This window comes from Paroedura picta, chromosome 2, assembly GCF_049243985.1.
Source record: "Paroedura picta isolate Pp20150507F chromosome 2, Ppicta_v3.0, whole genome shotgun sequence".
Lineage (NCBI taxonomy): Eukaryota > Metazoa > Chordata > Lepidosauria > Squamata > Gekkonidae > Paroedura > Paroedura picta.
In genome coordinates this window covers 103,010,612-103,036,268 of record NC_135370.1, presented here as the reverse complement: position 1 = coordinate 103,036,268, position 25,657 = coordinate 103,010,612, and the positions used below count along the sequence as shown (strand labels likewise).

At 46.0% G+C, this 25,657-nt stretch overlaps 1 protein-coding gene across 1 annotated transcript in view; it reads left to right on the top strand.

Annotated features, from left to right (window-relative positions):
• The window catches only part of ELP4 (elongator acetyltransferase complex subunit 4), a 250,605-nt gene that overhangs the window by 3,459 nt on the left and 221,489 nt on the right, over positions 1-25,657 (top strand). The window contains exon 2 of the mRNA XM_077321956.1: positions 4,627-4,662. Within this exon, the coding sequence (XP_077178071.1) occupies positions 4,627-4,662 (36 nt within the window). The remainder of the gene's footprint in view (positions 1-4,626; positions 4,663-25,657) is intronic.

The following is a 25,657-nucleotide window of genomic DNA, read 5'->3' as shown; positions in this document are numbered from 1 at the left end:
GAGCTGCCCCTGCCGGTGAGTTCCGTAACAACTGCCTGCAGCCTTTCCAAGCCCTGGGGAGTTCTTCCACTCCACTCCATAATGTAGCACCTATTGTATTCCTAGAATCATAGAATAATAAAGTTGGAAGGGACCATACAGGCCATCTAGTCCAACCCCCTGCTCAACGCAGGATCAGCCCTAAGCATCCTAAAGCATCTAAGAAAAGTGTGCATCCAACCTTTGCTTGAAGACTGCCAGTGAGGGGGAGCTCACCACCTCCTTAGGCAGCCTATTCCACTGCTGAACTACTCTGACTGTGAAAATTTTTTTCCTGATATCTAGCCTATATCGTTGTACTTGAAGTTTAAACCCATTACTGCGTGTCCTCTCCTCTGCAGCCAACAGAAACAGCATCCTGCCCTCCTCCAAGTGACAACCTTTCAAATACTTAAAGAGGGCTATCATGTCCCCTCTCAACCTCCTTTTCTCCAGGCTGAACATTCCCAAGTCCCTCAACCTATCTTCATAGGGCTTGGTCCCTTGACCCCAGATCATCTTTGTCGCTCTCCTCTGTACCCTTTCAATTTTATCTACGTCCTTCTTGAAGTGAGGCCTCCAGAATTGCACACAGTACTCCAGGTGTGGTCTGACCAGTGCCGTATACAAGGGGACTATGACATCTTGTGATTTCGATGTGATGCCCCTGTTGATACAGCCCAAAATGGCATTCGCCTTTTTTACCGTTGCATCACACTGCCTACTCATGTTTAGTTTACAGTCCACAAGTACCCCAAGGTCTCGTTCACACACAGTGTTACCTAGAAGCGTATCCCCCATCCAGTAGGCATGTTTTTCATTTTTCTTACCCAGATGCAGAACTTTACATTTATCTTTATTAAATTGCATCTTGTTTTCATTTGCCCATTTTTCCATTGTGTTCAGATCTCGTTGAACTCTCTCTATCTTCCGGAGTATTTGCCAGACCTCCCAATTTGGTGTCATCTGCAAACTTGATGAGTAGTCCCTCCACCCCCTTATCTAGATCATTAATAAATATGTTAAAAAGTACCGGGCCGAGCACCGAGCCCTGAGGTACCCCGCTACTTACCTCTCTCCAGTCGAAACACCATTGACAACAACTCTTTGAGTGCGATTCTCTAACCAATTCCCTATCCACTTAACTATCTGAAAATCCAGATTGCAGTCCTTCAACTTATCCATCAGAACATCATGGGGAACCTTGTCAAAAGCTTTACTAAAATCCAAGTAAACAACATCAACCGAATTTCCCTGATCCAGCAAACCTGTTACTTGGTCAAAAAAGGAAACCAGGTTGGTCTGGCAGGACCTGTTGGAGACAAATCCATGCTGACTTCCTTGGATCACCAAATTGTCCTCCAGATGTTTGCAGATTGCTCCCTTTAATATCTGCTCCATTATCTTCCCCACAACAGAGGTCAGACACACTGGTCTGTAGTTTCCCGGGTCATCCTTCCACCCTTTTTTGAAGATCGGAATAACGTTTGCTCTCTTCCAGTCCTCCACGACCTCTCCAGTCCTTAAAGAGGTCCCGAAGATGATGGACAAGTTCTCTGGAAAGTTCTTTGAGCACTCTCGGGTGCATTTCATCCGGACCAGGGGATTTGAACTCATCCAGTGCAGCTAAATGCCTCTCGACAAACTCTCGACAAATCCATGTTAACCTGCCACCCAGACACTATCCTTTGGCTACGGCCATCTCTAGATGTGCCTAAACACTTTGACCTGTGGGGAAAAACAGATGTAAAATAGGCACTAAGCCTTTCTACTTTCTCTGCATCCTCCGTTAGAGTTTGTCCATCCGCACCCAACAGTGGGCCTATTGCCTCCTTTACTTTACGTTTGCTCCTCACATAACTGAAAAATCTTTTCTTGTTACAATGGGCTTCCTTGGCCAATCTTAGCTCACTCTCAGTTTTGGCTTTTCTGATGATTGATCTACAGTGCCTAGTAACCTGTAGGTACTCTTCTTTAGAGCTCTGTCCTTCCCTCCATTTCCTGAACATTTCCCTTTTCTTTCTTAGTTCCTCTTGAAGTTCTCTGTTCATCCAAATAGGCTTCTTATTGCTCCTGCAGAGTTTTCGTCTTTCTGGGATAGTCATTGATTGAGCATGCAATAGCTCTTGTTTGAGTAGCGCCCACCCTTCACATGCTCCCTTCCCTTCCAGCATTCTCGTCCATGGTATGACACTCATCATGTCTCTGAGTTTATTAAAGTTTGCCCTACGGAAATCCAACATCCGCGTCTGGCTACAAGCTTCCTTGGCTCCCCATCTCAAAAGGAATTCTATGAGGACATGGTCACTTCCCCCTAGGGTCCCCACCTCCTTCACCTCATCCACCAACTCTTGCCTGTTGGTCAGTATTAAGTCCAGTATGGCTGAACCTCTTGTGGGTTCATCTACCATTTGATAAATGAAATTGTCAGCCAGGCAGGTCAGAAAGTTGCATGACTGAGGACGCTTTGCAGAGTTTGTTTCCCAGCACACATCTGGGAAATTGAAGTCACCCATGATGACAAGGTCCTGCCGCTTGGATATTTTCTCAAGCTGCTCACAAAGTACAGCATCCACATCCTCTCGTTGGTCAGGTGGTCGGTAGCAGACACCAACCACCACACTCTTTGTTTTCCCCTCGCTTATTTTCACCCAGATGCTTTCCACTGTAGATATGCTCTCCTTCACTAGAATTTCCTGACAGGTAAGCCCTTTCCTCACATACAGTGCCACTCCTCCACCTCTTCGATCTATTCTGTTTTTTCTGAACAGTTCATATCCATCCACCATTACATTCCAGTCATGAGAATCATTCCACCAAGTTTCTGTGATGCCTACTAGATCATACCTTTCCTGTATGCAACAGGCTTGGCCCCTAGTCTAGATTGAACATTATAGTACATATTTATTTTCATGTGTAGATGGGCAGATAGGGAAGCTATCTTTGTTTGTTTATAAATGATGGTACATTTTTTGGAGGGGGAGAGAATAGTATCATCTACACTGTTACACTCCTTATAGTTGATGATAGATGGCAGAATAAGGGTTTTTCCCCTCTGTATACAAGCAGTGGACTTTGTGGTTTGGAGCAAAGGCACCAGTTTTACCCTTGAAGAAGTACATAGTTTGATTTTAACAGAACTAATGGCATGCACCTAACTTGATGACTGTGAGTTAACACTGTGGATTTTCAGCCTACCCCTCTTAAAATTTGAAGCTATCTTGATCTGAGATGGCTACCACTTCATTCCTACTTGCCCATACTTAGCCTATCCTAAGTGAGTTAGTTTACTGATTTATATTTTTTGGTTTCCCCCCTTATCATAGGAAGTTCATGATTTTTTCATCCTCCAGTTTATCCTTAACACTATTTCGCTTCCTTATATATTTGGGAAACAGCCTCCTGGGAGGAGACTGTCCAGGGCCCTCCCCCTCCAGCTCCCACCCTCCCTCCTTGCCTGCTAGAAGCCTTGTGTCTGCGGCCTCCATTGTCGCCCACGAGGAGAGAGGCAGCGACAGGGCTTTGTGGCCTGCAGGTACTCTCCTGTTGGGAGGGAGGTGGGGGGGGGAGTTTGCAGCCTACCTGCAGGCCGCAAAACCCTGTCACCGCCAGGGGGGGGAGGATCTTTCCACTCCCTTTAGCCCGCTTTGTGGGCCAAAATATATCTGTGATTTTAAGTTGAGTGAAAAGACACAGGGTAAACTTACACTCAAAACTAAGTTATGCCACTTTATTTAAGTGGAAGAACTGTCCTCGTGTAGCTGCATAGTGTGCCCAGGCCAACCTTTCTCATTTTTTTTAGCATCGAGAAAGCCCTGAAACATTCTTCAGACTTAGAAGAAAACCCAATAGTGATGTGATTGTGCTGAATATGATTGGGAAGCATAGCTGTGTACATGTCCACTTGGGGTCCTCCCTTCCTACCCTCTCCAGGCTCATTGGCCATTTTGGGAGGAGGGGAGAGGTCAACATGACAATATATGATCATATCACCAAGTGTTTAGCAAGTTTTAATATCTTAAAAAATTAATTTCTACCCATTCAGGAAACCCTTCCAGGGTTGTCGAGAAACCCCAGGGTTTCACAAAACCCTGTTTGAGAAAGCCTGCGCTAGGCTAAGTTACTTGTGCTGGTGTGTGTTTGTTGGATGTTGGGCTTCACTGGTACAAGAGAGAGGCAACCATTCCCAGACCAATATAAAACCCTTTGGACAGCATTGTATTCAGCTGAGTCACTGCTTGTCATTAGATAGCAGTGATGCGTTAATTGTGTCAGTTACTTCAAATTCTTATTCAAATAGGAATAAAAGAACATTTTACTAAAAGAGGGAATTGCTAGCTCTACCAGCACTATTAAAGTCCGTAAGTTTAGTTATGTAGAATTCTACAGGATTTTTTACTATATTGTGAAAGTAATTGTAGTGTGTGATATATAATTATATGTAATATGTAATTATTTAATGGTGAATTGTAAGAAGTATTATAAAGGTAATTAAAATGTTTTTCACATTACATTTAAACTTTCTGTATCACCTTTCCTTAATGTTACAAATTAATTCTTGAAAACATTAATATGTATTCTTACTTCTTGAATTTACATTGTTTCTAGGTGGAGGTTTGGCAGTTGGAACCCTTCTTCTTATTGGTTAGTACATCCTTTTCCAATTTGTGTCATACTTGGTTTAGTAGTATTTATAAATTCATAGTATTATATTTTTGTTTCCAGAAAAATTATCAGGAATATGCAACACTTTTTCTGAGGAATTTTCACTAAATGATAATATGTGTCCAAAAGTGTCATAAAACATAATGCTTTAATATGTGGGTAATTTATGTCCATTGCATTATTTTTGTTACCATGTAATGTCAAATATAAAATAATTTATTAACTCTGGAAAAGCAGAAAGTACTTCAGTGTAGCTCTTTCAGATGATTGGGAAGACAAATATGAAATGCTAGTCAAATAATGAGATATGTACTGTAGGCTTGTGCATTCACTTCCTTTTCCTTCATGCAGGACAACTTCCATCTAATTTTATTTTTCGGCCTTAACCGTGCTTACCATTGTGTGTAATGCAAGTGATTCCCATTGGAATAGACAAACCCTGCTTAGGAGGGAATCCTAGTTAAAGTAATAGCATTAAAAACTTCCATTGTAATGGTAAGAGAAGATTTTAAATATTATGCTATTTTCCCCCATCCTTCACTGTGGAAACTACCTTCAATGACGCATGATCATTTTGCATTGTTTTTTCAAATCTGAACCTTGATGGGGGATCTCTTTGTATTTGTTGAAATCCCATCCTGATAAGAAGCGCCCTACCTGTCCCCTGACCACTTGGCCACAGTGATCCATGCAGCAGTCACCTCCAGAATAGATTTCTGTAACTTTCTCTATGCAGGCCTACCCTTGTCCCTGATCCGGAAATTACAGCTGGTACAAAATGCAGCTGCCAGGGTCCTCACTGGAACATCTTGGAGGGCCCACATCCAGCTGGTGCTAAGACAGCTGCATTGGCTGCCAATTGCTGCCCGGATCCGGTTCAAGGTTTTGGTTTTAACCTTCAAGGCCATACGCGGGTTGGGACCCACGTACCTGAGGGACCGCCTACCGCTCTATGCCCCCCGCAGGGCCTTACACTCTGTGGGTGAGAACCTGTTGGTCGTCCCCGGCCCGAAGGAAGCGCGCCTAGCCTCGACCAGGGCCAGGACTTTTTCAGTCCTGGCCCCTACCTGGTGGAATGAGCTCCCGGGTGATCTGCGGGCCCTGCGGGATTTGTCAGCTTTCCGCAGGGCCTGTAAAACGGAGCTCTTCCACCAGGTCTATGGTTGAGGCTGGGGTCAGCGAATCAGGGACATAGCTCCCCCCCTAGGAGTTGGAGTGTACGCTACTCCCCTATCCTTTCCTCTTCACCTCTTTGATAATTGGGGGAGGAATGGGATTTTTAGCTGTCATGTTACTAGATTAATGTTTTAATGGGAATTTTAATGGGATTAGTTGTTGTGACCCGCCTCGAGCCTATCGGGAGAGGCGGGAAATAAATCTAATAATAATAATAATAATAATAATAATAATAATAATAATAATAATAATAATAATAATAATAATAATAATAAAGTCTTGCTTGTGGATTCACAGTCATTCCACTTTTTGACTGCAACCACATGTATAAAGAGAGATTTTGGACCTTGGCAAAGGAAAAAGTAGCAAACTGTACCTAGTTATTTGGTTCAGATGTAATGTCAAATTGGAAATGATTCTTGTATGTTCCCTCCTCCTTTTCCTCACAAGCTCTAATTTCCTCCAGTATTTCCTTGTTGTTGAAACAGCTTACCATTAATGTCTGCACAGGGTAAAACCAGAGTCTGTGACAGTTTGGTCATAATTAGAGTTTGACAACAAGCCCAAAGCAGTGCAGGAGGAAAGGAGGGACTACATCATCCAGCAGCCTACCAGTTTTGAGTGTGTGCTCCTGAAAGTAGACGACGGGGACAGTGTAGGGTTCTGCTGGTGTAGCAGGGTTGCTACTCAAACATTTTTCTTCCTGAACTGGCCATGCTTGTTTTGGGGGTGCTAGTGCAAAATGCTGCATTTGGGTTGGGGCTAGTTGGGGAGATCATGCAACCCAGACATTATGACAATTACACTACATTCCAATGTACTCCCAAGCCCAATTCAAGGTGTGGCTTTATCCTTTAAAGCTCTATATAGCTTAGGATCAGGGTATCTGAAGGATAGTAGCCCTCTTGACTACCCCATCAACCAAAGAAGCCCATCTGTTGGATTCACAAGAAAGGGTGTTATCTCCACAGTTATGGAACAAACTCCCCAAGGAGGTGTGCCTTCCCTCTTCATTCTCAGTCTTTCTGAGGCAGCTAAAGACAATTTTATTTATGAAAGTATTTGGTTAAATGCTTACTAGCAGTTTTTAAAAATGTATTTTTGTCTATTTTATGGCATGTTATTATTTTTGTTACTAGCAGTAAAGCCCATTTTGAAAATTGACCTAGGAAGGGGCTCAGGCCACCTCTGCAGGTGGTGGCTGGCCAGTGAAGGGCTCTCAGCGCGTTGGTGAAATGGCGAGAGCCCTTTGCGGGGCAAGCAGGCCGGGAAAGGCCCCTGCCACCGGATGTGCACCTCTGAAGGTGCACGACCGGCGGGAAGGGCTTTCCCGGGCCAGGAAAGGTTCTCGCCACATCGGTAATGCGGTGAGAGCCCTTCGCAGGCCAAGTGGACTGGGAAAGGCCCCTCCTACCGGTCCTCTAGTAGGGATCACTACTAAAGAGCATTTACACATGGTGATGCTGATATTTGTAGACCTTTGTATAGTGGATACCATATTATCATAGGATTAAGATTTCATCCCATTGCTACATGTTAGGAATGCATTTAAAGAGGACCTATTATTAAAGGTTAAAGAGTATTTTACATCACTGACAAAGATACCAAAAATGAAAAAATACCTAGGAGTTCATTTTGATGTTTTGGAAGTTTGAGGAATTGTTTATAGTGGAATAAACTATTCATTTGCCATTGCCAGCTTGAAAACTATTTCATTTACTTCTACTACTACTAGAGAGATGAAGCAGGCAGGATGTCTTCAGAACCTGTGTTAATGTGCAAAATAGCAAGCCAAGGGAGCAACATATATTGGAGTGGTAGCTTCCAACAACCCAGTTCTAAATATGACATTCTGGAAGGCACACCCTTTAATGTGAAGGGAGGGAATTCCACTAAGGACCTAAACCTGGCTCATTAAGAGACACGTTCCATATATTACATTCCCCCTATGTACTTGGGTATCCCCTAGTGTGACATGTCCCCAAATGAAATATCTATCGCAGATTTGTGGTTCAAGCAGTTTTCACTTCTGCATTAAAAAATAAGCATATTTACTTTGGGGAAGAAGCAACTAACATGCCTGGATGACTGTTTGAGGCAGATTTGTTGACAGTATTTAGAGGTTTTGCAGAATGAACAGTGTCTCCCGGCATAGAATCAGTGTACTGTACTGGAGTAATCTCTGGGTGCTTACAGGAATCAGAGCAGTGCTCGCACATCAAAGTGTTGTCTTTTCCAGGGAAGAGTCCTGTGGGAGCATGCTGTGGTATGGCCAAACCTGCATGGGTTGAATGAATCTTTTGCAAGTGCCTCCTGTTCCTTCTGAAGGTTGCCCTGTCAGGGGGTTTCACCTGATACATTTTGGTTCATCCCTCTCTGCAGTGACAGTATCTGGTAACCAGCCCTTGATTGTTATTATGTGTACTTCATCATTAGCTCAAACTGGTTCCTCCATTTCTCCATCATAGTAGAATTTTTGATGCTGTTGGCGGTTGGAATGGTGTGCATATATTACATAGGGAGGTTGAGAAGGCCAAATAGGGATCAGTGCCCTTTTAGAGTTCTTTAAGGAGCATATGTTAATAGTTTGGACCATGCATTCAGCTTACCCACTGGACTGAGACAATGGGTACTGGAGTGTGATGCCCCTTTTTTTGGTGAACTGCTGCATAATTTCGCTTGCAAAAGGAACATGATCAAAAAACATTTCCTTGGGCGTGTCATGGTGCACAAAGAAAGACTTCAGTTTGGCAACAACAGAAAAGGCGGTTTTCTCTGGAAGCAAAATATTTCAGGGTACTTAGAATAATAATTCTAAGGATAACAATCAAACAGATCCACGGTTCAGTTCAGGTACATGGATTCCTGGGAGGGAGGTTCAGGGGCCCAGCAGGTGTTGCTGGTTCCGGTCAATCTCGACCAAAAGCCTGGTGGAAGATCTCTTTTGCAGACCCTGCAGAACTGTTTTAACTGCCACTTTGATCCAAGAGAGGCCTGGGATTATATACGGTAGCGTGGACTCTGTGGCAGATTGGCAGGTTGCAATGACAGACATCGTGAGCAGCTCATTGTTCAATATGAGCATTCATGCTGGGCCAGTACATGAGATTGTGAGCCTGTGCTTTAGTGTGCTGGATTCCTTGATGTGGTCAGTACAATAAGTTCAACATGTCGTGAGTTATGACTGTTCACGAGTTATGACTGTCTTTGGGCCAATCATTGACTAATCATTTTCAACACAAATGTGGTTATTCAGAGACCAGTATGCTTTAAGTTCTGTTTTTACTTGTTTCTGCTTAAGGGGCCACCTTAGGTGGTGAGCCTTGAGGCTGGTTTGGACAGTGTCAATGCTAATGGACTCTCGCAACTGGCACAGCAAATTATCTCTGATTTGATCAGTTTGTGTGATTGCATGGATTACTTTTTCATATTGGAGAACATCTTTGTGTTCCTGACAGGTGTTTATGGGGGACCTGGGCAATGTGTCAGCAATAAAGATGTCCTTGCCTTTTGTATAGACAATTCTTATATCATACAATTGTAGCTGCAAGAGCATCCTCTGTTGTCTGGCAGGAACCTGGCAGATGGGGTTATTGATGATTGTTTCCAGTGGCTTGTGATCTGACTGGGCCACCGCTGGTACATCAAACACATATTAATGGAACTTCCCCATGGTGAACATGATGGTCAGAAGCTCTTTTTAAAATATGTGCATAATTTTGCTCAGCCTGTGTAAGCACTTGAGAGGTATAGACAATGGGCTACATCTTTTGGACTAGGCAAGCACCCAAGCTGTCTTTGGAGGTATCAGCTTGGACTACCAGCTTCTCTGTTGATCAAAGAATCTGAGCAGGGGGTTGTAGTGTCTGTTGTTTTAACTTAAGAGCATCCAGTGCATCTTGCTGAGCTGTGCCTCACTGCTAGGCTCCATCCTTCCACAGGAATGTACATGGAAGGGTTGTCAGGGCTGATTCATTAGAGATGTACCTAAAGAGATACTGTACAGTAGCGATCCCCAACTTGTGGGCCGCAGACCACATGTGGTCCTTCGACTAATTGGAGGTGGGCCCCAAAGGATGCCTTCTCCCCCCCCCCCAGCCCTTTACTTCATCCCCCCCGGCCCCTTACAACACACTTCGGGTATCATTGTCTCCCATCAGTCCCAGATGGGACTATCTCGTTGCAGAGAAACAAGCTCAGGGTTCCCATTGATTTGTCATTGTCATGAGTTAAAATTTCCATGAAAATAAAATGTTCCTTATGTTCATTGTTGTGAAGGGATGTTTAAACATTACCCTAGCGATCAGAGAGTGTTAGGGCAGTGGTTGAGTGTAGAGGAGTAAACTACCCCCCCCCCCACCGGGCCTCAGTAAAAGGCGTTGAGTGGTCCCCGGCGTTGAGTGGTCCCCGCTGATAAAAAGGTTGGGGACCACTGCTGTACAGTACACCAAAGCCATTTTATTTTATTTTGGTTGGCAGACACATCTGAATTATGGCCTGTACTTTAGCATCATCAGATTAAAGACCATCTTTAGAAATAATGTACCTCATGTATTTGACTTTGTCAACCATGAATTTAACTTTGTTTGAGTTGAACTTCATCCCTTTCTGGTAAGGCTTCTTCAAGACTTGTTGCAGGACTTGATGGTTTTCTATTTCTATGGAGGCTGCAATGAGCATATTATCTGTGATGATATGCATACCTGGAATGTCATAGAAGCACGCATTATTCTTTTGCTGGAAAACTTCACTGGCTGACTTGATTCCAAAAGGCATCCTATTAAAATGGTAGCAACCTCATAGAGTTTTGAATGTGCATGGTTAGATTCCTTGTTGAGTTTGACTTGCCACTAGGCATCTTTTTCTTTCATGACTGTGAAAAAATTTTAGGGATTAGAAAGTGCTGCCACCAGATGGCTTTGTTTGGGTCTCAGGGGTCTAGGCAAAGGCAAAGTGACCCATTCTTCTGAGTGATGACAAGGCTATTAACCCTTGCAATTGGTTTCATCACTCTAGCGATGACTTTGGTCTTTTCCAGATGGTCAAGGGTTTCCTTGTGTAGTTAGCATAGGGAATTTTCTGACAGCTATGTATCACCAGCTGTATCTTAATATCTACATGGATATGGTAGGTGCTGGGGAACTGTCCAAGCCTTTAAAAGACATATGTGTAGTTTGCAAAAGATTATACTTAACAACCAAAGGAGGCAGTGACATACTTTGGACATTCCTAACACAGTCAAGGGCCATGCAGGCTGGTTTTGCAAGGAGAGGTGGTTATCTTCTGTAACCTAGAAAGTCAATATGGCTGTTGAAGAGCCAACCATGCAGGGTGCTGTGATTGATGCTTTCCGCCTGACTTTGAACAGTGTTCAGTCCAAAAGTGTTCAGAATGACATTTGCTGATGCTTTCTACCAAAAAGTATTGAGATCCACTATCCAGCTTGCAAGATGGAGGTGCACCTGCTAAACTAATGGTGGAAAACCATGGCTCAGAACTGTTAGGTTCTCTCCTAGAGTGAGATGCTGTAATTACTTCCAAGAACAAGGAATTGTAACTCTTCTTGCTGGGTGAGGATATGTTTGCTCCTTCACACCTTTTCAAAATGATTCTTCTGTGCTCCACACTGGTATAACCAGTTTCAAAAGTAGAGTAAAGTTTGGTCTTTTCCTTTTGCTTTGAATTTTGTAAAATGCTAATATACTGATATTGTGTTCGTATTTTTGTTGAAAATAAGTCATCAACCTGAAGAAGAAGAGTGTTTTTAACCCCACTTTTCCCTAGCTTAAGGAGTTTCAAAGTGGCTTACAATTGCATTCCCTTCCCCTCCCCAAAACAGGGACATTGTGAGGTAAGTGGGGCTGAAAGAGCTCTGGGAGAACTATGACTGGTCCAAGATCACGCAGTAAACTTCAAGTGGAAGAGCAGGAATCAAGCCTGGTCCTCCAGATAACACAGTTCTTAACAACTATACCATGCTGAAATTTGTCTTTTTTATACTGAAAAATGAGATTATCTGTTTCTAATTTTTGAAAATGCAAGTGTATTTTAATAGGAATGAAGAGACCAATACAGATTCTTGCATGACTGTTGTTAATTTAAATTTTGTACATCTATTGATGTCAGGGAGGTCCCCAGATGGTAAATGTTACGATACAAAGGATTTTATTCAGTAGCTGAGGTCAGGGTTTTGTTGGGGAGTTTTAAAGCTAAAACTTTTAGTTAAAGGCAGGACTATTCTTGTTCTGTCTAAGCCTTGGAGTAATCTCAGCTATTTTAATTAGCTATCTTTTTTGTTTTAGGTATGCAATTGAACCTGCCTTTTAAAGGGTTCTCATCACTTGTCAACATAATTGGCTTTATCACCTTTCAAAAGTTGAGAAAGGTAATCTCTAGAAAAGTACAGAATGGTGATTTGCTAAATATAATTATACAAAATGTCAAAATTTACTTTCCTCCTGAATGGCAATATGCCAATATTGTAAGATATATGTTTGCCAACTTTGTATTGACGTGTGCTAATTAAATACAAGTGAAACAGACCGTTAGGCTTAATGACTGCTGTGGACATCAGTTAAATATTTTAGATGGAATTTAGATGGTGGAAATGATTTAAAAAACAGTCTCATCCCATAACCTAGAGCAATTCAAGTGAAGAGTTCTGTAACGTCAGAAATGCTCACCTTAGGTCAGACTACTATGCTATAACACTGTGAATAATGGTGATGAGGATTATAAATTAATACCGATGAATTGTGACAGGTTCTCAGCTCCTCTAGGGCAAATTGTCTAGACTATCTACAAAACATGGCTATTGTAAATACTCTAGGCATACACTTTCTCATAGGTTTCATATTTTATTTACAGGGATTCTAATACCACTATTAAGTTTAAATCTTTAGCTAATCACTTTTTTGTTCCGTGTAGTGTATAGTTTAATAATTCCTGTATGATTCTAGCACCCAAAACCACTCAAGAGCATGATCAGATTTTGAGTCAAGTAATGGAAAAAGCAAGGGCTAAGAATGTATAATTTAATAAGAAAATATTAAATTTAAATTGGATTCTGTGAAGTATATGGAACATATAGTCAGTGCCCAGGGGGTTAGGCCAGATGAGGACAAAATAAAGGCCATTAGAGAAATGCCACCTCTACAGGATAGAAAAGGTGTTCTCCTTCAGTGGGGGAAATCATCCAGGAATGGTTAGGTCACGCCTCCATTTTCTCCAGACAGGGCTATGCAAATTAGTATGCCTTTACTGGGCTGTAGTGGGCTGACCCTCTCTAGTCTAATTAGTCATGCTACTCCTACTCCAGTAGGACGTTCGTTGCAAAGCTCGATGACTCTGTGGAATGGTGGACTTTTAGGATTTGAAAATGGACATAGGTGTCTAGAACAGGGTGCCCTGAGATCACAACCTGCTCCCTGCTGGGGCTGAATATAGCAGCACAAATGCCCCATTCCCTCACCCCTGTTTCTACTTGAGCAGGGGAGGGAAAGCTAACTTGGCTTGTAGTGTTCATGCCTCCTCCACTGCAAGAAGCATGACGATCATGGCCCTAGAACGGTTTCCCAAATGGGTGGGAGTTTATTTAATTTTTTATATATATTTTTTTAATTTGTTAAACATTTATCGAGCAATTATGACCATATATGGTCATGCTAACCCATCCAACCAATATATCCTTTTTGGAGACAACCTCCTATGATATATGCCTAGGGTTATAGGTAAAGGTAAAGGTATCCCCTGTGCAAGCACCGAGTCATGTCTGACCCTTGGGGTGACGCCCTCCAGCGTTTTCATGGCAGACTCAATACGGGGTGGTTTGCCAGTGCCTTCCCCAGTCATTACCGTTTACCCCCCAGCAAGCTGGGTACTCATTTTACCGACCTCGGAAGGATGGAAGGCTGAGTCAACCTTGAGCCGGCTGCTGGGATCGAACTCCCAGCCTCATGGGCAAAGCTTTCAGACGGCTGCCTTACCACTCTGCGCCACAAGAGGCTCTGCCTAGGGTTATAACTCTTTGCTATTATATAATTCTGTGCTGAGAGTGTATCTCATGTGCATCAGAAAAAATTTACAGATCCCATTCAACCACTCAGCTACACTTTATAATGAGTTTAATATAGATATTTTATATAGAGTGTATTATCACAGTTCTGACCACTGAGGAGGGTCGAAGGGTCGAAACGCATTTGGTCTTATGTGCTGTTAGTTTTTATGAAGTTTTAATGAAATTTTTAATTGTGCACTATAATAAATAATTAACAAGTTTTACATTATTTTATTGTACAGCTCAACTTCTGAGTTCCTACTGATTTTTTATGCGTCATGTTTTTTGTGATAAAGCATCTGTCCCCTCTTAATAAAACAGTAAGGGGTGTTGGGGTGGGCTCAGTCCATGATGGGGGGGGGTCAACAATTGGCCCCTTGGCCCCGAACTTACAACTGGCCCCTCACCCAGACAGACCAAAATTCCATCCAGCCAGGGGCAATCTAGAGACATGGCTGCCAGTCTGCTCCTGACTACCAAAGGGAGAGGAGGTTAGTAGGGCTGCCAAGGGGGGTGGGAACAGAGGCTTGGACAGGCTTTTTCACCCCAAGGCTGTCCTAACTGTCATGTCCAACTGTAAATTGCCTCAAAACCCTGACAGAGCTGGCAGGAGGCTGGTGAGTATGCTCCCCCCCTCCCTTCAGGCCTGCTGCGAAGGAGCCTCTGACAGGCATTTTCCTTCAGAGAGCAATGCAGGGGAGCCTGAGGGCATTCCTTTTGAGGGTGGGGAACTTTTCCCTTCTGCCAAACAGTTGGCTGACAGGGAGGCCACAACTGTTTGTATTCTGGGGCACAGACAGGCAGACTAGCATCAGTCCTGTGAGTCTAGAAAGTGCAGGAAGATCTAAATAAATAATTACAGCCTGAAACTGTAAATAGTGAACAAGTAAATGACTTTTTTCAACCTTGGCCTGGCATATAAAAAACCAGTATAAAAAACCTTACTAAGGTCAAGACTGCTGTGCACATAGAGTCTTCCTCTTAGGGTTGCCAGCTTCCCTGTGAGGCTCTCTACCCCACCTCCTTCATGGGGAATCTGTTATGGGGAGAGAAAGGGAAGACGATTGGAAAATGCTTTGAGACATCTGAGGCCTGCTGGGTCACTGCGGCCCATTCCCAGTTCTCTCAGACCTCTCACAGCCCCACATACCCCACAGGTTGACTATTGTGGGGAGATGAATGGAAAAGGTGATTGTAAACCGCTTTGAGACTCCTTTGGGTAGTAAACAACAGGGTACAAAAATCTGTTCTTCTTCTAAGGAGCAACCATGAAAAAAGCATGTGAGCACATAACATTTTATCAACAGTGAAAAATGGAAAAGAAAGAACAGGGTGGACACCTGTGTACTGTGACTACCCCATGTGTATTAGGGCAGAGGGGCATTTCGGTGTCTGGCCTAATTCACACAAGAAGGGAAATGACACAGAACTGGGGGGAATTGGTTGCCATGCAATCTTCCCCTAAGAGTCTCCAGTCTGATTTTCCCTTCACATATCTGAAGACATGGCTCTGGAAAGCTCATCTGTAACCACTATGCCACAATTCCCAAAGTTCAGTCCTCCCCCACACTCAAGGGACATTCCAAACCACAGGTTCTTGACACCCATATCTCCACACCCATACCCTCATTTGCCACCACGCCACCACAACCTCCCACACAACACACACATTCAACCCAATGCCCTTACAGACTGGACAACTCCTCCCTTTCCTCTTCCCACTGCCAAGCTCTAGCTCCCGTAGTATTCTTGGACCTGGGGCGTTCTCCCGGCCGGGGGTGGTCTCCTGGGGCCAGGAGAAGGTGGGGGCACATCCCCCCACCCCTCATCATCCCTGGGCCTTCTCCCAGCGGCAGGCCATCTGTGACACGGCGAGGCTGCTCCTGCCGGCGGGGGAAGGCCGCGGCCCACCTCCCACTGATGGCGGCTCATCCCTGGGGCTTCTCCCGGCGGCAGGAGCAGCCTCACCATGTCAGTGACGCAGCGAGGCTGGTCTTGCCGGCGGGAGAAGGCTGCGGCCCACCCCTCACTGATGGCGGCGCGTCCCTTGGGTTTCTCCCTGGGGTTTCTCTGCTGACATGGCGAGGCTGCTCCTGCCTCCAGGAGAAGGCCACAGCCCACCCATCGTAGCCGGGGGGAACGGCAGGGAGAAAGGAGCCGGGGCGGGAAAGGAGAAGGGACGTCACGTCTTCAACACGGCGTCCCTGCTCCTTTCTGAAGGGGGAGGGGGACCCGGGCCGGATGACTCACCATGCGGGCTGCAAGCTCAATCTGCACAGTGAGTTCCCGGGCGGGCCAGGCGAGGCTCCCCATTGGCAGCGTGCCCCATTGGCAGCTTGCCCAAAGCGGCTCCAGATTGGGCCTTGCAAGTTTTTATCCCGGACAGGGCCCGCCCTAACTCCTCCCAAACATCCCTTACCCTTTTATTTATTCCGCTCCGCAGGAGCGGTTTAAGATAGGGCTGGTTTTTTGGGGGGAGGGGGGTAGCTCTCTTGAATTCACATCTTGCATCTTCATCCACTCTCTTCAGAATCTCTTTGGATTGAATGGATCCAAGGTTTGAAGCTTGTATTTCAAACTCAGGCTATCTTGATCACACTGGACAAAGTTTGCTTGGGAGAGAAAAAGAGAGTGGGGGCAGGTGTGAGAGAGTAGGCAGTCTAGGTGGGGGGGTGTCTGAGGGAGGGGGGGAGGGACCAGAGAGGAAGTCAGATAAGTGAGTGGTACAGGTGGCAAGGGCAGGGGTGGAATAGGGGAAGGAGTTTGTGTGTATGTGTGTCTGAGAGAGGGGGAGGGGAAGAACAAGCAGGTACTTATTCCACTTATCTTGTGACAGTCAGGCTTTCATTCTTTTTTTTTTCTTTTCTTTTTTTTTTTGTCCACAGCTTCCCATGCTTTGATTGCATTCTTAAAATACACTATAAATTTAGCTGCCTTTGAAAACTGTCCAGAAAGTTCAATTGATCCAATATAAGAAAAATAGGCTGCTTGCTGCATAGACTATTAAGAACCATATATCACCAGTTTTAAAATATTATGCTTGATGTGAGTTCATTTCTGGATATAATTTATAGTGCTGAGTATTACCTATGAAACCATAACTGCTTCTTTTGGGGTTTTTATTTTCTACTTTTAGGGCTTTCAGATGAGTAGTTGTGTTGGTGCTTTATAGTATAAATAAAGTTTTTGCTGCTTTTGTAGTTATGGTTATCACTTGTTTTATTGACTTGAAGCTGCCTTAGGCATTTACACAGAGATGCAGTGTAAATATGTTAAATAAATACCTGCAACTCACTTTTTCATGGTTATTGAAAAATTCTTCAGTTGCAGGTTAAGTGGTACAGTACAAATACAAGAAAATCTAGTTTCAATGGTGCAGAAATACCTGTGAGAAACGGGGGGAGGGGGTCCAAGCAGTGTGTGCTTTGAATAGCAACATGAGCACTGAAGCTGGAAACAGTGGACAGCATCAAAAAGTCCCATATGACTGCACTTTAGATCTTTTGAATAAACAAAAGTTTAGTGACCTAGAAATTAATCAATAAAAAGCTATTCTCTGTGACAAATTGAAGGAGTCTTACAGAAGCATTGGCTTTACCCGTTCAAGATACTTTGTAGAGGCTTTCTGAAACATGTTTAATCCTTTGAGTACTGTAGCAGAGTGAGGTGTTTGGTATTCAGGTTGCTCTCTGAGAGTTTACATTTCCTGTTTATTGTGAGCTTAGCAAAAGAAAAACCAAAGCAATACTTTGAAAAGCACCCTCTGTTTTGTTGCAACTCCTTGTCTCTTTGAAGACCTAACATTGGAAACTTGATCTATGAAATGAAGCAAGCAAGAAATTCTTGCAGAATTTTTTGCTCATAGCAGCCTGTTGGTATTTATTGGGTCCATATTCCATCTGTAATCTAAACCATGGTCTTGTTTTATCTACAGCAGAATTAAACTGTAGAACTTGCTTTAAATGTATTTGTCTTACTGCTCTAAATTAAACTAAATCAGCCTTATTTAAACTACTTTGAGAATAGACTAGTAGAAGCAAGCCACTTTCAGCTGTGTACAAATACAACCTGTGCTACATTACCAATTATGGTGTTGCTGTATGTGCTTTAAAATCTGGAACCACACACATACTTTTTTCGCATATAGGAAATGAACAATATATATTCATTTTTGTTAAAAAATAAAATAAAATCATGATACGTGAATGGAACTTTTATGTTTATGTGTGCAGAACCTAATTAATCTTAAGCCTCTAGCAGGACTCTTTATAGCCACAACTACTGATGAAATAATGGTAAAGAAATGCCATTAATAATCTTCCTGTTTTATCAGTTGGTTTTTATATTCTGACTAGTAATAAAGCCCGCTGTATGCCGAATACAGTGGGCGCTAGAAACTGACCTTGTCGGGCGGCAACTCTCTTGGACGGCTCTCTCGGGCGGCTCTCTTTTGGGGCAGGCGGCGGCTCTCTCGGGCAGGGAGCCCCGGGCAGCTGCGCTCCGCGTGACTGCCGGGGGTTCCCTCGGGCAGCGGCCTGACACTATGCTAAGTAGGCAGCCCTGGATAGCAACTGAAATCATTGGTGCCCTGCCATCCGTGGAGGGCCTAACCAAAGGACTGAGATGATGTCCATCAGCGGCCACACTGGAGAATTTGATCTGGCAGTTTCTATCAAGTGGGATTCATACGGCACTCACCTAGCCTGTTTCTAGGAGCAAATAAGATAACTGAGCTCAAAATGAAGTGTGACACCCTGCTCTTAGCGCATGAACCAATGTCAGCGGAACCCACCACTTCTCAGGATGTCTTGTTTTTCCCAGACTGTTCTATGGATGATTCCTCTGGCACTGCCACAACTGCTAGCAGAGATGCACTGGTTCCTACTGGCTGGCTCATCAATACAACTTCACTGTTTTCAATGGGTGTGCTTACAGCCACAGTACCTTCAGTGTGGATAAAGTTTCATTTTTACTTATGAGGGGAAGGATGTTATGTCCATGGGCAGTTTGTTGACTATTCTAAAGAAATGCACGTGAGGCCTAGACCTGGATTCTAAGGCCGCTGTTGTGATTCTCCAGAATGACTAAAGGAACCAGTCATTCGAGGGGTATGACCCAATCCCAAACATACATTATAAACAATGGAGTGTTGATTAACCAAGTATTTCAGGCCTAGCAGTTCTGCCTATTGCGGTCCAGTTCTTTTGTGTGCAACTGAGCTGCCTTGTGGTTTGGAGCTGGAGTGTCCGTGTCTGAACCCAGAGACTTAATGCAAGCAGAATTAGAAATATCTTAACTTGTATTTTTGGAAAGAAGACCTCTTTGGCTAATAGTGCTCAGAGGAAACTTAAAGAGCCGTTCTGTCTCACTTGGGAGAATACTGGGGAAAGTGCAATCTTCAGCAGGGCAGTAGGCTTACCGTAAAACCGACCAGGCTGTCGTCTCTGTGCACTCTGTAATGCAGTGGTCCCCAACCTTTCTGAGGCTGGGGACCGGCACGGACCGCGCCCGCCCACTGGGCCGCGCCCGGGCCGCGCCCACTGGGTCGCGCCCGCACATTGGGCCGCGCCCGGGCCGCGCCCGGGCATTGGGCCGCGCCTGCATCGCGCCTGCGGGTCGCGCCCACGCATTGGGCCACGCCCGCACATCGGGCCGCTGGCTGGCAGGGCCGCCGGTGGACTGTTTCTCCCTGGAACCTTGTTGGCTGCACGATCACGTGAGAGGCGGCGCCGCAGAAGCCGGGCCAGGAAGCGAGCCGGGAGCGGCTGCGAGGACATGGCGGAGACCATTGTAAGTTGGGGGCGAGGGGGCGGCGCGCGGGGGCTGCGGCCTGCGTGGGAAGATCGGGGCCTCTTTCTCCGCTTTGCCGTGCGAGTTTGCGGTCCCTCCTGAGCTTCACCGTGCCCCGAATCCCCCCCACTCCTTGGAAGGTTCTGGATTGTGAAGTCCGCAGCCCAGTTTTGTTTTTCTTTCTGCGACGGTTCGAGCGGGCTTTAGGCGGAGAGGCTGTTTGCCTTCCGCCCCCCTCTTCCCCCCCCAATTTTAAAATGCTTTAATGCCTTATAGTCGGCAATGTGAGGAATGTTGCCAGAAAACACAGAGGACATCGCTTGCATCTCTTTTGGCTCTGTTTAGGGGCAGGCGATGGCTCTCTCGGGCAGGGAGCCCCGGGCAGCCGCGCTCTACGCGGCTGCCAGAGGTTCCCTCGGGCATCAGGCCAGGAGCAACTGCAAGCCACGCTGCGCGCGGCTCGCAGTTGCTGGGGCTGGGAATCAGAGGGACCAATCGGCAGGTGCTTCGTGCCTGCCGATTGTTCCCTCCGATTGTCTGCCATGAGAAAGGGTCCAATCCAGACCCTTCCTCATCCCGGACACATCCCGCCCCAGAACGCCTTACTCTTTTATTTAGTCCATGGCGCCCGTGGCGCCACGGGCGGTGTTCAGATGATACAGTTCTGGTCCCTCTCATATGCATTGGCCTCAAACAGGGGCTACAACACTAGGCCACTTTTGCTAGGCCACACTAGGCCTGAAAGATAATTTTAGCACTGCCCAGATGTACCCAGGTTACTCTGAAGAGGGGAAAAATTAATTTGCTTTCACTTGGAGCCTGTATGCATATTGTCATGCTTAGATTCTGGAGAAAGCGAAGAAATTACAGTACCAATCTAGTCAGCAGTCAATACATCATGATGATGCAAAAAGATAAACTGCTACTCTACATCAGATGATAATTAAAGTATCCCTATGGCCAGTACCAATATTCCCCTCTGGTCTGCCTGGCCTCTTTTTAGCTGAGCCCTTTGTGGAGTTGGGCTTCTCATATTCCCGACCCTCTCTTCCTTAATTTGTGGGTGTTGAGGGGGTTTTGTTGGTTATGTGGTTTATATGTTTTCATCACGACTTAGTGGAGGGCATTGGGAATGAAGCTGAATCCATTTTGAGGGAGGAAGCAGTGCCTGTGTGCCAACCTCCAAGCACTTTGGGGATTCCCATAAGGGGTCTTGGAGGTGAAATTTAGAGGGTATGCCCAGTTCAGGAACTGTCATCTTGCTTCACTCTGAAGTGATAGGGAGCAATACAATGGCTTATGCCAACATGAGATCCCAAGGTTTGCCATCCTGTGCATTTATGCCCAACAGTTAAGCTAGGAGGATTGCCAATGCATGGAACTGTTCCTTACCAGTGCAACACTGACTAACTGATGTGGCCATGAATTATTCCCACATTATGTCAGTACTAGAAGAAAAGCCCATTAAAAAAAATGGGCCATGGAAGGATATGGGATGCGGCATGGAGGGCGAAGCAGGGGATTCCCCCCCCCAGGCGCGCTCCCAGGGAGGCTGTCCACCATGCAAAGGAGACCCAGGGAGGGGCGAAAAAAGTGGACGACAGGAGAAGGGTTGTGGGTGAGTATTGGCGAGCGTCCAGGAGTTTGTAAAGGTTCAGCAGGCCAGGAATGTTGAGCTCACACAGTGGTGCTGGAGATGACAGGAAGGCAGGAGGGACTGTCAGAAAACGCTGGAGGGGAGGGGAGGGGAGGGAGCGCGCGGTGACAGGCCAGGGATCTCTGCAGCGGTGCCTGGGAAGTGTGGCCGTTTGTCAGCCCTCCCTGTCCCCCATGTGGCATAGCGATGACAGTGGAGCAACAGCGGCGCTCCTGAGGTGCCGCTGGCATGCCAAAGTTTTTAGGCGGGGGGGGCCTCAGGGCCTGCATTGCGAACTCCCCTTGTTGCAGCTGCAAAGTGGGCAGAAGTGCCATATGCAAGGTGGAGACTCACCCAGCGCTGCAGATGCGACACCCCGCGCGCACGACGTGAAGGCCCGGATCACCTGGCAGGAAGGGCAAAAGAGGATCTGCCCATCGTTGTCAGGATTGTGGCGACACGGTGGGCCCCCGCTGGGCACACAGTTCCAGAGGCAGCAGCCGCCCTTTGGTCGGAGCAGGCAGACAGGCTGGGAACGTCCGAGAGGGCCATGGCGGAGGCCTCGCTCCCTGGGTGGGCCAGCTTAAAGGCCAGCCGCGCAGGACATCGAGCCGCTGAGCCAGCACTGGGGAACGGCGGTAGGCGGCGAAGCAGCCTCCTCGGGCAGGGACCTTCTGGCTGTAAGGCTGTCCAATTTGCTGGGGCTCGGCTCCTGGAGGCATGCGCTGCAGGGGCTGGCCCAATCCGGACGTGCCTAGCTTTTCTGGGTACATCCGGATTGGCCCGCTACTCTTGGAGTTAGGATCTGCAGGGGCCGGCCCAATCCAGATGCGGCCAGCTATGCTGGGCGCATCCAGATTGGGCTGCTGTAGCATGGGCCGGACAGCAGCCGGACAGCAGGCTGCTGACCCTGACAGGACTGCCCAGATGGCTGTGACAAATTTATAGAGGAACTGTGTTAAGGATGTATTATTCCATTATCCGATTGCTACCTTTTTATTTTCTTCTTGCCTGTGGATCTGCAAAAGCCTTTACTTCTGCTCAATTCCAGATCACGCAAACACCTTTTTTTGATGTTCACTACTCCAAAAAGGGAAGAGCCTCTTGTGGCGCAGAGTGGTAAGGCAGCAGACATGCAGTCTGAAAGCTCTGCCCATGAGGCTGGGAGTTCGATCCCAGCAGCCAGCTCAAGGTTGACTCAGCCTACCATCCTTCCGAGGTCGGTAAAATGAGTACCCAGCTTCCTGGGGGGTATGACTGGGGAAGGCACTGGCAAACCACCCCGTATTGAGTCTGCCATGAAAACACTAGAGGTCGTCATCCCAAGGGTCAGACATGACCCAGTGCTTGCACAGGGGATACCTTTACCTTTACCTTACTCCAAAAGACCATTTACTTTGCTCAGAGCTACATTTCCAGAGGAGTTACTGCAATATGTTAATCCTGCTATCTTTGCACAAAGCCTAGAATCAGATTTCTTGCAGCATTCTTGAAGGGCTTAAACTCTTCCGCGGAAGTAGAAAAACTGGTCTGCTCTCAAATACTGACTTACTCATTTCGATGTAGAACTTAGTTGTTTGCCTTGACAGCCAGGAAAATACAAGCAAAAGCTGAATCTGAAAGGTTAAATGTTTTAGCATGATAAGTACCGTTAAATATTTTAATGATTTTAATTATATTTTATCTTAATCAAGTCCATCTAGTTGTTTGATAGCAATTAGATTTTATAATCAGGAAGATTTTCCATTCCTGGTGAAATTACATGGATAGATCTAGGTAGGTGCCTGGCTTTGCAAGTTCCTGTGGTAATGCGCAGGCATGCAACCTCTTTTTTTTTTTTTTTTTTTTTTAGAAAGTTACTATCTTGCTGGATCAGGTGGATATTGTGGATATAGTATATCTCCATTTCAGTAAAGCTTTTGATAAGGTTACACATATTCTTGTTGACAAGTTGCTAAAATGCGGTATGGATCCTTTTACTATTAGGTGGATTGACAACTGATCACACCCAAAGGATGCTTGCTAATGGTTCCTCCTCCTCCTTCATTATTATTGGATAGAAGAGGAGTGACAAGTGGAGTTCCTTAGAAATCTATCCTGGGCCCCGTGTTGTTTGACATATTTATAAACTAGAAATTAAGCCCATTTTATGTCTAAATAAAATGGGCGCTAGCAGACTGGAGCAGAATAAAAGGTGGCTTACCGTTGAGCGGGTGGGCTCCCTGGCGGCGTCTTCTGGCTGGCGGCCATTTTCTTTACGGAGGCGTCGGGCCGCTAGGGGCCTGGGGAGGTGTTTTCTCCCTCCCCCCCCCCCGATTTGGAAAAAAGCTCCCCAGGCCCCGGGGAAGGCACTCCGCGGCTCTGCGAGCTGCGGAGCGCCTCCCCCGGGGCTTGGGGAGCCTTTTTCCTTCCCCCCCGTTGGGAAAAAAAGCTCCCCAGGCCCCGGGGAAGGTGCTCTGCGGCTCTGCGAGCTGCGGACTGCCTTCCCTGGGGCCTGGGGAGCCTTTTTCCTTCCCCCCGTAGCGAAAAGAAGCTCCCCAGGCCCCGGGGAAGGTGAAGCTCCCCAGGCCCCCGGGGAAGCCTCCTCCCGGCCGGCGGAGCGGCCTCGCGGCGTCTACAACGCCGCGAGGCCGCTCCGCCGGCCGGGAGAAGGCTGCGCGGCCGACCGCTCACCCGTGGCTGTCTGTGCGGCTCGGCTGAAGCAGGCAATGGGGATTGGCTGCTTGGGGCGGGATGGACACTTGGAGGGGCCAATCAGGAGCCTATTTGCGGCTCCTGATTGGCCCCTCTGAGTTTTTATCCCGGACAGGGCCCGCCCTAACTCCTCCCACGGTGCCCTTACTGCTTTATTCAGTCCGTGGCGCTCTGCGCCATGGGACTGTTTAAAGATTATTTGGATGAAGGAATAGAGGGAATGCTTATTAAATTTGCAGATGATTCTAAACTGGAAGGGGTATCAAACACACAGAAGACAGAATAAAGAGACAGGCTGGGAAACTGGGCTAAAATGAATAAAATGAATTTCAATAGTGATAAATATAAAGTTCTACATTTAGGTAGGAAAAATCAAATGCATCATTATAGGATGGGGGAAACCTGTCTTGGCAGTAGTATGTGCGAAAAGGATCTAGAGATCTTAGACCAGACACTGAACATAAGTCAGCAGTGTTACTCGTAGCTAAAAAGGCAAATGGGATTATGGCCTGTATCAAAAGAAGCATAGGGTCAGACCGTGTGAGGTCCTGGTACTGTTTTACTCTGCTCTGGTTAGACCTCATTTAGAGTACTGTATTTAGTTTGTAGCACCACAATTGAAGAAAGAATGTGGTGCATCCAGAGGAAAGCAACAAAAAAGGTGAGGAGTTTGAGGGCCAAGATGTATGAAGAAAGGTTGAAGGAGCTTGGTCTGTTTAGCCTGGGGAGAAGACAACTAAGAGGTGATAAGATAGCCATCTTCTAGTACTTGAAGAGCTGTCACATAGAGGATGGAGCAGAGTTGTTTTCTGTCCCCCCCAGATGGTAGGACCAGAACCAATGGAATGAAATTAATTCAAAAGAATTTGCAACTAAACATCCAGAAGTTTCAGACATTTAGAGTGGTTCCCAGTGGAACAGGCTTCCTCTGAAGGTGGTGGGTTCTCCTTCCTTGGAAGTTTTTAAACAGAGGCTAGATAGCCATCTGACAGAAATGCTGATTCTGTGCATTTAGGCAGATTGTAAGTGGGTGGGCATAAGGGATTGTGTATGAGCTTGGCTCTTGTAGTCCTTTCTTGCATGCCCATGGAAATGCCAGTTGCCACTTTGGTTTCAGGAGGTGAATGTCCTTCATGCCAGACTAGCCAGTGATTCTGGTTGGGGGGCATCATCTGGGCATGGAATTGTGGTCACTGTGGGTGGGCAATTAGTTGTGAATTTCCTACATTCTACAGGGGGTTGGACTAGATGACCCTGGAGGTTCTTTCCAGCTCTATGATTCTAGATGTACCATGAATGAATCACTCTCCTGTACAATGCTTTAGGCAATCATTAGCATAGCCTGAGGAGCACCTTGACCTCACCTTCTCCAAAGCATTGCTAGCTCCTAAAATGGAGTCAGAACAGACAGCTTACATCTGGGAAGGGGGTCCCTAGTAAGAACTGCACTAGCCCATTGCTCCATCAAGATATGTATTGTCTACTCAGACTGGCAGCAGCTCTCCAGGGTCTCAGGTAGAAATCTTTCACATTATGTATTTCCTTGATAACTGGTGATGCTGGGGACTGAACCTCAGACCTGCATAAAAAGTAGAGACCATTCTATTGAACCACAGCCCCTA